The sequence below is a fragment of the Callithrix jacchus genome, chromosome 2, assembly GCF_049354715.1.
Source record: "Callithrix jacchus isolate 240 chromosome 2, calJac240_pri, whole genome shotgun sequence".
NCBI lineage: Eukaryota > Metazoa > Chordata > Mammalia > Primates > Cebidae > Callithrix > Callithrix jacchus.
The window spans coordinates 172,963,341-172,976,708 of NC_133503.1; the positions used below are offsets into that span (position 1 = coordinate 172,963,341).

General features: G+C 43.9%; 1 protein-coding gene and 1 non-coding gene across 4 annotated transcripts in view; one reads left to right on the forward strand and one right to left on the reverse strand.

Annotated features, from left to right (window-relative positions):
* The first annotated feature begins 210 nt into the window (after positions 1-210).
* The window catches only part of MTMR12 (myotubularin related protein 12), an 88,067-nt gene continuing 74,909 nt past the window's right edge, over positions 211-13,368 (forward strand). For all 3 annotated transcript variants that reach the window (XM_008992212.5, XM_017969970.4, XM_002745084.7), the window contains exon 1: positions 211-402. In XM_008992212.5, the coding sequence (XP_008990460.1) occupies positions 322-402 (81 nt within the window). In that variant the 5' untranslated portion in view covers positions 211-321. The remainder of the gene's footprint in view (positions 403-13,368) is intronic.
* On the reverse strand, positions 3,651-3,754 carry LOC118151860 (U6 spliceosomal RNA). The gene has a single exon (XR_004740265.1). It is a non-coding gene; the product is annotated as a U6 spliceosomal RNA (small nuclear RNA).

Consider the following 13,368-nt stretch of genomic DNA (forward strand, 5'->3'; position numbering starts at 1 on the left):
TCAGAGAAAGCATGAGGGCGGGCTGTGCCGCAGGAAGGTGGTGAATCTCGGCGAGTCAGACCCTCCGCCGTATGGGGGGCGTGGCCTCCGCTGGCAGGCTCCAGGCTCGCAGGGCCGCGCGCGGGGTGGGCGGGGCCCAGGAGCCTGGGCGGGGCGAGCGGTGTCGGCCGCGGAGCCGGATGCGGGCGGCACCGCGGCGGCAGCGGCCCTGGGGATGGGCGGAGCCCCAGCCGCTAGTGCTGGTGGCCGCCGCTGCTGCCCCAGCCAGAGCCCGAGCCGCCGCCTCTGCGCCCGCGCGTCGCTGCTTCCCAAGGCGGCGGTATGCTGGGGAAAGGGGTAGTCGGTAGTGGCGGCGGCACCAAGGCGCCCAAGCCCTCCTTCGTGTCGTACGTACGCCCTGAGGTGAGGGGGCGCCGCGCAGGCGGGGCGTCGGGCTGGGGCGGCCCGGGCATGGGGCGCCGGGAGCCCCTTCCCGGCGATGGGGAGTGCCGCGGATCGCTTCCTGCCCCTTGTGCCGGGCGACGGGGCAGCTAAGCGGGCTGAGGCCGCAGGGGCGCGCTGGGGCCTCCTCGCCGGCCTGGGTGGGGACCGCGGCGCGGCCAGGCAGGTGCCCGAGCGCAGGGCCCGGTCGCTGGCGGCTGGTGGAGGGGCCCGAGCCGAGAAGGGATTGCGGCGCGGGACTCCTCTGGGGATTCTGGAGAGGAACTGGGGTTGTGGGCACTGCTGGGAGGGGAAGGGACGGGGGTCCGGGCTCCCAAGGGGGCCTGACCGGAACCCGCGTGGGTCTGTCCTGCCGCTGGACATTCTCAGTGAGCCCAGGAGCTCGCCGGCCTCCGCTCCCTGCCTGTGAGTGCCTCCGATGCCACTGGCGGGATGCCCTGCACCTACGTCCACCTCCCATCAGCGCTGAGAGGAGAAACGGGGGTCGGCCCGGCCTCAGCCAGTCTCTGGACCTCTCCCTTGGGAATTCTCTTCTGTCGCTTCTTTCTCCTCATCCCTTCACCATCGTCCTTTCCACCCACTTCTTAGTGTTCTGAATCTTCATGTCAAGAAGTTTGTTCATTCATTCAGAAAATACTGAGCTCCTACTATGTGTGTCAGGCACTGTTCTAAATGCTTGTGATAGACAACAGTGAACAGGACGGAGAACTCGACTCTCTTGAAGCTTATTTGAGGGGGAGAGGAGAAATATGGCCAATTGTAGATATTTAAGTAAATTATACGATGTAGTAGGAGGTGATAAATATCATGGGAAAAGAAAAGCCATCTTTTTCCTCTTCGCAAAGGTGGCATTTGAGCTGAGACTTGAAGATATGAGGAGTCTGAGAGAAGAGCGTCCAGGTAGAGGGAACAGCCCCCAGCAAAGGTCGAGAGGTGGGAGTATGTAGGTCTGAAGGGTTGGAAGCCAGCATGCCACAGGCCCCATGGACAAGGAGAGGAGGTTAGAGAGATCAGAACTTGTAGGCCTTGCTCAGGGCTTCTTGAGCAATAGTTCTTAATCCAAATGCCTAGTGAGATGCCTTCTCATTTTGGATTTGTGAAGGTTCATTTCTGCCCTTCTCTCCAGCAGAAGTGCAGAAGCAGCGCCAAATTTGTTGCGGATGTCTTCCCACCTCTGTCGTGCAGAAGCACGTGGGCTGTGGATGAGAGAGATGATCAGGGACTGCTTCTGTGAGACCACCTGGGGCCTGAGGCATTTGCATATGTATCTTTAAATTCAAGATATGTGTGTTTTCTCGGGAGAGTGCTCTTAAAATCGGTCTTATTTTTAGTCCTAGTATTAAAATACAAACTATTTCCTGTTAGCACTTGATGTGGAGTCAGGGTAGTCTTAAATTTTCAGCAGGCTTCCCTTGTAGTATCACGTGTAAGTAATATAGTCAGTTTCTCTTTGTGCCTTTTAAAAACATTGAAATTTTTAAAGAAAAATTTTGGGGGTGTAATAGGTGTATATATTTAATGGGATACATGAAATATTTGGTCTGGATATGGTGGCTGACACCTGCAATCCTAGCACTTTGGGAGGCTGAGGTAGGTGGATCACCTGAGGTCAGGAGTTTCCAGACCAGCCTGGCCAACATGGCAAAACCCCAAAATTAGCCAGGTGTAGTGGTGTACATCTGTAATCCCAGCTACTAGGGAGGCCCAGGCAGGAGAAGTGTTTGAACCCGGGAGGTGGAGGCTGCAGTGAGCTGAGATTGCGCCACTGCACTCCAGCTTGAGTGACAGAGTGAGACTCCATCTTAAAGAATGAAAAAAAATATTTGGATTAAAGGCATACAAAGCATGAGTGGGGATATCCATCACCACAAACATTTATCCTTCCTTTGTGTTGCACACTATCCAATTATACTCTTATTATTGACTGTAGTCGTCCTGTTGTGCTATCACATACTAGATCTTACTCTGTCTAACCGTATTTTTTGTACGTGTTAAACATCCCCACTTCCCTTTCTCCTGCTATTCTTCCCAGCTTTTGGTAATCATCATTCTGTTCTCTGTCTCCATGAGTTCAATTTTTTTTATAGACTGAGTACAGAGTTTTGGTCTTGTTGCCCAAGCTGGAGTGCAATGGTGTGATCTCAGCTCACCGCAACCTCCACTTCCCAGGTTCAAGAGATTCTCCTGCCTCAGCCTCCCAAGTAGCTGGGATGGGATTACAGGCCTGTACCACTGTGCCCAGCTAATTTTTTATTTTTGGTAGAGATGGGGATTGATCAGGCTGGTCTTGAACTCCCTACCTCAGGTGATCCACCCACCTCAGCCTCCCAAAGTGCTGGGATTACAGGTGTGAGCCACTGCACCTGGCGAATTGTTTTAATTTCTAGCTTCCACAAATAAATGAGGACATGCGAAGTTTATCCTTCCATGCCTGGCATAGTTCACTTAACATAATGACCTCCAGTTCTATTCACTGTTGCAAATGACAAGATCTTATTCCTCTTTATGGCTGAATAGTACTCCCTTGTGTCTATGTACCACATTTTCTTAATCATTCATCTGTCAATGATGGACACTTAGGTTGTTTCCAAATCTATTTATGGTGAGTAGTGTTGTAATAAACATGGGAGTGCAGATTTCTCTTCCATATACTGATTTCCTTTCTTTCTTTCTTCCTTTTTTAGAGACAGGGTCTTGCTTTGTTGCTCAGGTTGAAGTACAGTGGCGTGATCATAGCTTGCTGTAGGCTCCACTTCCTGTACTCAAGCGATTTTCCCAAGTAGCTGGACTACAGGTGCATGCCAGAGCACCTGGCTAATTTTAAAATTTTTAGTAGAGATGATGTCTTGCTGTGTTCCCTAGGGTGCTCTCAAATTCCTGGGCTCAAGCAGTCCTCCAGCCTCAGACTCCCAAAGTGCTGGGATTGTAGGCATAAGCCACCGCACCTGGCCCTGATTTCCTTTCTTTTAGGTATATACCTAGCAGTGGGCTTGCTGGATCATATGGTAGCTCTATTTTTAGTTTTTGAGAAACCTCCATGCTGTTCTCCACAGTGGTTGTACTGATTTACATTCCCACCAACAGTGTATGAGGGTTCCCTTTTGTCCACATCCTTACCAGTATTTGTTATTGCTTATCTTTTGGATATAAGCCATTTTAACTGGGATGAGATGATATCTCGTAATATTTTTAATATTTAAAGATTTTTTTAAAATATGAAATGCTTCAGGAATTTGCATGTCATCTTTGCACAGGGGCCATGCTAATCTCTATATTGTTCCAATTTTAGTATATGTGATGCTGAAGCGAGCAGCCACTGTAGTTTTGATTTGTGTTTCTCTGATCAGTGATGTTAAGCACATTTTCATATACTTTTTTTCTTGCCATTTGTATATCTTCTTTTGAGAAATGTGTATTCATATCTTTTGTCCATTTTAAATTGGATTATTAGATTTTTTTCCTATTGAGTTGTTTGAGCTTCTTACATATTCTTGTTATGAATCCCCTAAAATATGTAAATATTTTCTCCCATTTAGTGGATTGTCTCTTCATTTTGTTGATAGTTTCCTTTGCTGTGCAGAAGCTTTTTAACTTGATGTGATCCTGTTTGTCCATGTTTGCTTCGGTTGCCTGTGCTTGTCGGGTATTCTTTGTGTCTTTTTTTGATAGCGCCCTGGTTGAAGTGCAACTGATCTTTAAACTTTTCTCTTCAGTGAAATTAATTACAAGTGGAAAGTCTTCTGAAATGTGGCCTGAGTTCAAGAACGTTCAAATTCTTCATCCACCAAATGTACATGTTGTAATTAGACATGTTTCTCTCTTTGCCCACAGTGCCTGATATATTTCCTTTGAGGGATAATTAGGGAAGGGGTGTGGTTCATCCCCAAAATAATCCTGCAGTAGTCACATTTTTCGGGTCCTTATAGTTGGCAGTTTTGTTTTCTTGCATTAAAATAATGCTGTGCAGACACTAAGCCTCTTTGTTGTAGTCTGACTCTAAACATGATATGTAACAGAGGATAAGGCTCTGACTTAAATTGTGGATGCTTTTTAAAAGATAAAGGTAAGGCTGGGCGTGTGGCTCACGCCTGTTATCCTAGCACTTTGGGAGTCCGAGGCGGGTGGATAACAAGGTGAAGAAATCGAGACCATCCTAGAGAAACCCTGTCTCTACTAAAAATACAAAAATACAAAAGTTAGCCGTGTATGGTGACGAGAGCCTGTAGTCCCAGCTACTCAGGAGACTGAGGCAGGAGAATTGCTTGCACTGGGAGGTGGAGGTTGCAGTGAATCAAGATCATGCCACTGCACTCTAGCCTGGGCAAGACTCTGTCTCAAAAAAAATAAAAAAAGGTAAGAGTAGGAAAGGGTGAGAAAGCAATGTATTTTTAGGTATATAGGTTTTACCAAGTAATCATACTATGTAAAATGCAGATGAGCAGCATTGAGGCATAACTTATGTGCTTCTGAGAGCCCTGGGTCTGGTAACTTACTCTTTGGCTTACCCAGTGGGAGGAGTTCCTCAGGACGTTTCTGAGTTGTCCTCTCCTGTTTCTACCCTGTTTTCCCTTATGTTGCATTTCTGTGAAGTGCCCTGGTGTATGTCATGCTGTTGCTTATTTTTTTGTATGGGTTTTGGTAATTGGGAAATCTCAGTTTCTTAGACACCTGTTTGTTGGTGGATGACTGAGCTGCCAGAACAACCTTTACACCTTATGATGTAATGATACCTGTATCTGGTGATAAGCTTGTTCTTGGTTGATCAGATAGGTTCAGCAGTGGTGGCTTTCAGTATGCCAGAGAATCTGTCAAGAGTCAGCACTTTGTGTTAGAAACAAAAGTGCCTAACTGGTTAAGGTATTTTAAGATCATGCTTTTAAACATGATGAGCTTTACTTTTTTTCCTTGTGATCAGAAAGGACTGGCATCGGACAGCGTAAAATGAGGACTAGTAGTTAACTCTGACTTTTAAAATTGGATTGCTGCCAGAGTGAAATGGCTTCTTCTATCCTTGATTATTCTAAATCAGTGAATGTGACAGTTAAAACCTTGAACCATAATTTAGGAGCTTTGATCATGCTTTGAAAACTCTACTCAGAGGGTTACAAATTGGTAACGCGAGTTAAGTGGGCAGCTGATGGCTCTGAAAGTTGAGATGAACAGGAGGGAGGGATCTGGGGCTATCTTGATGGTATCTAATGGCTGATACCTAAAAACATCACAGCACCCCCAACCCCAGCCCAGCCCCAGACACAGGGTGCAAAGGTTGTTGGTGCCTCTGTGAGGGGACCTGCTGGGTGCTGAGCTCTGCTCTAGGGAGGGATGTGGTTATAGTTTAGGTACCAAATCCATCTTTCTTGTTAAGTAAAACATCTGTTTGAGTTATTATCCCAGAAGCTGTAAGCATTCTTTGTAGAAAAATAAGGTATAGATAAATAAAAACTTTTCTTTTTTCTTTTTCTTTTTTTTTGGAGACCAAGTCTCACTCTGTCACCCAGACTGGAGTACAATGGCACAATCTTGACTCACTGCAACGTCTGCCACTCAGGTTCAAGCAATTCTCCTGCCTCAGCCTCCTAAGTACTGGGACTACAGACACCTGCTACCATGCCCAGCTAATTTTTGTATTTTTAGTAGAGACAGGGTTTCAGCATATTGGCTAGGCTGGTCTCGAACTCCTGACCTTGTGATCCATCCACCTCAGCCTCCCAAAGTGCTGGGATTACAGTCATGAGCCACCATATCCAGCCAACAAAAACATTTTTTAAAGAAAAATTATAAACATAAACAACTTGGAGTGTATTCTGTACATCTCAAGCAGATATATGTGTAGGTATGTGTATATATATATATATATATATATTTAAACCAAATTGGGATTAATATTGCTGATCATATTTTGTAATCTGCCTTTTTTCACCAAAAATATATATTGTAAACATCTTTCCATGTCAGTTGTTATCTCACAATGTCATTTTAAATTAGACCTCTGAAACTGACCAGGCAAAATTTAGCTTTCGGAGGGTAGCTATACTTGTACCCATTTTGTGAGTATTCCAAATAGGGTTAAAATGTACTTTCTAAGAGTTTAGATCAGTGTTTGACCTGAATGAACTAATAATAGTTAACAAGTCCTTGCTTGTGGATTTTTAGCTTTGGAAGAGAATTTAAAGATAATATACTTTATACCTCCATTATACTTTTCCTCCATTATACAGATGTGGAAACTGAGGCCCTGTAAAGTTTAATGTCTTGCGCATGGACACAGTGTTGTTGCAGAACAGAGATAAAAACTGTCTCCTAATAGCCAGCAGTGCTGTATTAAACCAGGATCACAGGAGCTCAGGAAAAGTTTTATACAGATGTGGGAAGAAAAGCCAAGAGAGATAAAGATTGAGAAGAGTAAAAACAAATGTGGCGTGGCCAGGTGCAGTGGCTTACACCTGTAATCCCAGCACTTTGGGAAGCGAGGTGGGCATATCATGAGGTCAGGAGTTCAAGACCAGCCTGGCCAATATGGTGAAACCCTATCTCTACTAAAAATACAAATATTAGCTGTGTGTGGTGGTGCGCACCTGTAGTCCCAGCTACTTGGGGGTGCTGAGGCAGGAGAATCACTTGAACCTGGGAGGCGGAGGTTGCAATGAGCCAAGATTGTGTCACTGCACTCCAGCCTGGGTGAAGAGCGAGACTCCGTCTCAAAAAAAAAAATGGTGTTAATAGCTATTTTTAATTTTTTTATTTATCCCTCAGGAGAAAGAATGCATTTTGTTGCCTAGTCCTTATTTAAGGCCATTTCTTTTGGTCAGGAGAAGTGAATATATGATCCTATATTCTTCCCATAGATATGACTGTGGGTATATACAAAATAAAAATGAATGATTACTAGTATTTATTAGGCACTTCTGTGTTCCAGGAACTATGCATATCTCATTTCCTCCTTTCAACAATTTCAAGAAGGGAATACTGTTATTACCTGTCTTTTTTGGTTTTAGTTGTGAAAACAGATTCAGAGAAGTTGAGTACCTTATTTAAGGTCATGGGGTTTGTGCTAGGGTTTAAACTAGAGCAGTCTGACCTCGGGGCCCATTCTCTTATCCTTATATTTATGAATGTAAGGAATATTATTAGTGTAACATGCTTATATCATGAATAGCCTTTGCACACTAGAATGCTTCCTTATTAGCGTTCTGGCTGCAGTTTCTTTCTTGGCTTTTGTTAAATTGTCAACCAGGTAACTGCTGAGCAGATATAGGGATCTCTTGGTTGTTTTAGGTCTGTAGAGCTGGTGTTTTTGAAAAATAGCATTAATTAGTAGAACAGATAGTTACTCAGCACCTGCTATACCCAGATAATATTCTAGGTATTGAGTGGGGATACATCCATTTACAGAACAGATAAAATTATTAGGATGGTTTTTGTTGGACTACTAACTTTGATGTCTTTGGTAGATAGATGATACCAAGAAGAGATTGCCTTGTCTTAAAAAAAAACTTCTGCTTTAGTCCTAGCAGTGAAAATCCTTTAAAAACAAAATCTAGATCCTTTGCCTTCTTTTTTTAAGAATTCATAGCCTGGCCAGGCACGGTGGCTCACACCTGTAATCCCAGGGTTTTAGGAGGCCGAGGTGGGTAGATCATGAGGTCAAGAGTTCGAGACCAGCCTGGCCAGTATGGTGAAACCCCATCTCTACTAAAAATACAAAAATTAGCTGGGCACGGTGGCCTGTAATCCCACCTACTCGGGAGGCTGAAGCAGGAGAATCACTTGAACCCCGGAGGTGGAGGTTGCAGTGAGTCAAAATCGCACCACTGCACTCTAGACTGGGCGACAGAGCAAGACTCAGTCTCAAACAATGAACAAACAAACAAAAACAAAAAGGAATTCATAACCTTTTCTCCATTCTCAGCTAATTTTTAAAATTTCCTAGAACTCACCCAGCTAATTTCTTAATAGCATTATTTTCTCCTTGAGCTTGAAGGTCATTGGTAGGCCAGCAGAAGACATTAAAAGTCCTTCCTGAAATGGTCACTTTCTTAGCTGTGGCTTTAGCCTGATGATCTGTCCAAAGCTTCCTCTTTTTCTCTCCTGCCTGTGCTTTCTGCGGGATCTCCCTGGGTCTTATCCAACACAACGTCTGCAGATGGAGCCTCAGAAAGCATCGTGAAGCTCTGTCAAGCAGCACTTCCTGCAGTGTCAAGCAGCGCTTCCTGCATCCTGATCAAACAGCTGCCACATGGACAGCCACAGTCTTAGAGCCGATATTCTTCTGCACCCTACTTCCAGCAGAAATGTTAAAATTAGGGCTACTGTCAGAATTTTAGGCTGTGGGAACCCCATACTTAGAAGTTTAAAGTTCTGGGTCTTTCTCTAAACATCCTCAACAGGATGTTGGATGTTCTTTCACATTAAACCACCCTATGTGATGGTGTGCTTTAGAGAAAATTCTATTATTATAGGGGCCAAAGAACTTCTTATCGCTACAAAAAAAGTATACCTTATGATAAAGACAATATAGTAAAGTTGCAGCGTTTGAAAGTTAGAAAAAGAAAGCTGCCGATGATGGTACCTTATAACCAAAGAAATGATTCCATTTTTAAGAATGTCTGTGCTTTGTTCATGAGTGTGTATCTCATATGGTTGCGTTTGTAATTGTATAAAAATGTATAGCCTACATGTGGTTGTCATGTTGAAGATATTATGCTTGATCCATATTGATAGGGTATATAGGTTAAATTGTTTTTCCAGTAAATATTCACTCTCAGTTTCACATCAAGTTGTGCTTGTGACTTCTGATGTGTTTTTTTTTTAAGATGACAGAGAGGGCAGTGGGTTTGCAGGCATTGACAAGAGAACATGCAGGTTCTGAAAAGGGCTCAAGCTGACATCTTGGCTTTATTAGAATTATACCCACAACAGCTATCTGTGGGGGCCTACATGAGGTTTAACAAAGAGCAGAGGTAGACATCTCTGGTAGGAGGAGTTTTGATCAACTACAAATTCAGCAACACAGATAAGCCAAAGTTGTCTCAGTCTATCACCCTGAGTCTACTCTCACTGAATCAAGTTTACGGTAGATGAGTGCTATGTAAAAATGTCTTCTGAGCTTTCAAAATGAATCATTTAAAATAAACTTATTGAGATTGGGAGGCAGGATTGAACCGGAATAATTCCTTTAACCTCTTATCTTCTGTTGCTTTGGGAGAAAGAACAGGGAAGTGGAAATAGGGATTCTAGGAGGGCATACAGCAGTGGAAGAGATGGAAAGCCCCAGGGCCTCACCCTTCCCTTATTTCCCTTTGTTTACCTCCTGTATCAAAACTCTAAGAAAAGCAAGAGCTTGGCAGTAGCCCTTCATACTAGCTATAATGCCAGTTCCTTTAAGCTTCAGTTATATTTCTACCTCAAAAATGGGAATTATGGTATGCCCATATTATATAATAGATATGTGTGAACAGTTATTAGTATCAAATACCATTATGTACGTGACGCCTTAGCACAGGTGTGCTTAGCACATAGTTAACTTTTAATGGATGGGGGCCATTATTGTTATTCAGAAGTTTCATCAGAGTCACTTGGATGGTTTCAGCAAGTGCTTAATCATTAATCTTGAGTGCAGAAATCTTGCCCAGCTAAGGTATTAATAAAAGGGGAGTATTTTGTTGTTGTGATTGTTGCCATGCTGTCATGCCAGGAAAGTTTGCTGTGTGGTAACTCTTTCTTATAATAGTTTTCATTATCTCTAAAAGTTTCTTTTCCTTGTTCCTCTATACATTTCCGAATGACCTGATTATATTTAAAATTCCAACCTAATAACACTTAGTTGTTGACTTTTTTCATTATTAACATTTGGCCTTTGACATTTTGCTAGTTTCATTGTGTGGACTTATTTTTCTTCCCTCTTCCCTAATTTTTTTTTTTTTTTGAGACAGAGTCTTGCTCTTTCACCCAGGCTAGAGTTCAGTGGTGCGATCTTGGCTCACTGCAACCTCTTCCTCCAGGTTCGAGTGATTCTCCTGCCTCAGCTTCCTGAGTAGCTGGGATTACAGACATGTGCCAACACACCTGGCTAATTTTTGTATTTTTAGTAGAGATGGGGTTTCACCATATTGGCCAGGCTGGTCTTGAACTTCTGACCTCGTGACCCACCCTACTCGGCCTCCCAAAGTACTGGGATTATAGGTGTGAGCCACTGTGCCCAGCCCCTCTTCCTTAATTTCAAATGGTCTCTCTTCAAATATTAAATTTTGTCCATTTATTATATCTCTTTAGTGGTTCACTTAAGATATGAGTAAATCAAATCAAGTAAAATCATAAATAGTATAAATAAAATCAAATTGTCTCTGGAAGTAAATACTCTGTGTATTTCAAAGGCAGTTATAAAACCATGCTGTTTATTTAAATGCCTTTCCTAAAATAATAGCCATCGTTTTTTCCCTCTCATGCCCTATCCTTCTTCATTTCCTGTAGACCTGGCTGGTGGACAGGCTTTCAGAGATGGCATGCCAAACCTCAGTTGTTTGCTTTTTGGTAAGGGAGGGGTTTCAGCCATAAGATGGGGCTTACATATGTGTGGGGGCAAGGGAAGCCCTGGCCACAATGATGAAATATGTTAAGGATGACCTTTCTCTTGTGACAGATTGCCAGCTCCTGTTTCAGACAATTTGTTGTTGTTGTTTTCCATATTTGCTTTTGCTAAGAGTTTTAAAATGCTTGAGAATACTTGAAGTGAATGAGCCCAGTTTTTCAAATAAAAAATCTACTATTCCTCCAAACATAAAGTTGAAACCCTTAAGATCAACTTCTCAAAGTGTCCCTGTACTTGGGAGAAGTAATGATTCTCTTTTACTTGTGGTCTCCCCAGAAATATGTGCCTGCTGTCTATGCAAACCACTTGGAATAGCACTTTCCCTAGGGAGTCAGTCAGTCTGTGGTATTGGGTGTCTTGTTAATTAAAGAAGGGAATCTGGCTCAGATCCCAGGGATGAGTTGTTTGGCATCAGTAGGTACTTCTGTTTTATCTCTGAGGGACTCCTGGGCTAGCCTCAGTGTTTATAATGTGTGCCTTCTCTTTGATGCCCCTCTTCTCACTCTTTACCTACCTACTACCTTCCTTCCTTCTACCTAACTACCTGTCATCTGTCTGCAGCCCCCAGCCCCACCCCAGCTTGCCTAGTTTAGCTTCAAGTTCACTTGCCTTACAAATCTTTTTCTTTCTTTCTTTTTTTTTCTTTTGAGGTGGAGTCTCGTTCTGTTACCCAGGCTACATTGCAGTGCTCACTGCATCCTCCGCCTCCCAGACTCAAGCAATTCTCCTGCCTCAGCCTCCTGAGTATCTGGGACTACAGGTGCACACCACCATGACAAGTTAATTTTTGTGTTTTTAATAGAGACAGGGTTTCAACATGTTGGCCAGGCTAATCTTGAACTTCTGACCTCAGGTGATCCACCTGCCTCAGCCTCCCAAAGTGCTGGGATTACAGGTGTGAGCCACTGTGCCTGGCCCCTACAAATCTTTTTATGCAGCTTTATGTTCTGGAGAAGAGAAGTGGTTGCTTTTTCTCTTTTTGTTTTAATGATCAGTTTCTGCTACCTGCTGAGTATAGAAGATGATCCATGCTAAAGGGGTAACAGGAGGAACCTGGTGTACCTGTAAGTAGTGCCTGAGGAGTGCAATAAATATGGCAGATGTAATCTGGGTAGCAGATACAGAAGGGGTACAGGAGCTCTGGGGTGCATGAGAGAGGCCCTCAGTGTGTTGTGTGTATGGCTGTCTCTGGGGCTGGTCCTGTTACAGAGGAACAGCTGAGGAATAAACCAACCGCAGTAGGAGATTGGGGATTGGAACAAGGTGTCATAGCATTGTGGAAGAGACTTTGATTTTGGAAAGTTCTGATCCAGGCTCAGCCATTTGATGGTGACATTAGATACTTAAGTTTACCTCTCTGAGACTTCCTCTTCGAACCTGTAACATGAATAGGTATCTTCTCTGCAGGCTTACTTTGAGGATGAGAAGAAATAAATCATATATACCCAGCTAAGGACCTGACACATGGTAAATACTCAACAATTGCTAGATGCTTTTATTATTAATAACTTGAACTGGAAGATTTTTTATTTGAGCAACATTTTTATGTATCTCCATTTGCTGAGCACTGTTAAAATTAGGAATCTGAAGAAACAGTCTGTGTACTCAGGAAGGAGCCTCACATTCTGTTGGAGAGATGGCCAGTCACCAGAGTTCTCTGCACAGAGGTCCGAGCTGCTTACTTATGAGGGAGGCATGTCCAGGTGCTCTGGGGACACAGAGCAGGACCCACTGCAGAACCTGACGCAGCATCCAGTCTGATGCAGAAGCTGTGCAGGACTTGGAAACGTCGATATTAAAGCAGGATTTGATGTGGGGAGGAGGGAGGCAAGAGGGGTGTGAGAGGCTCATAGCTGTGTTGGGACTGGGTGGCATCTTTCCCCATCCCTTTTGTAAGATGTATGCACACATCTGTGACGGTGAGAGAGAAGTCTTGAGGAATAGAATCCAAGGGGCGCTGCTAGGACATGCAGGCGTAGATTCTTTGAGGATTCCTTCTTCCTGTGACATGCTGCTGTACCATAGATCAGTCTGGCCTCTAATGAGCCTGTGGGTACCTCTCATCTGTCTCCTGGTTCCTCTTGCCTTCTCTCTGTTCTTTTAACTCCTCCCAGCCCTTCCCCTAACTTAATGTTTATAAAGCAGTTTTAGAGGAGGTGGGAGTGGGGAGGCACAGAATGTTTATAGAGCAGTTTTAGAGGAGGTGGGAGTGGGGAGGCACAGACGGCAATGCCATGTGTCTCTGCAGCTGCTGTCAGTCACATCCGTTAGCTTAAATTATAAAGCAGTGACAGCCCCATAACTGCCACCTGACACCTTTTTTCTGGCACTTGTACATA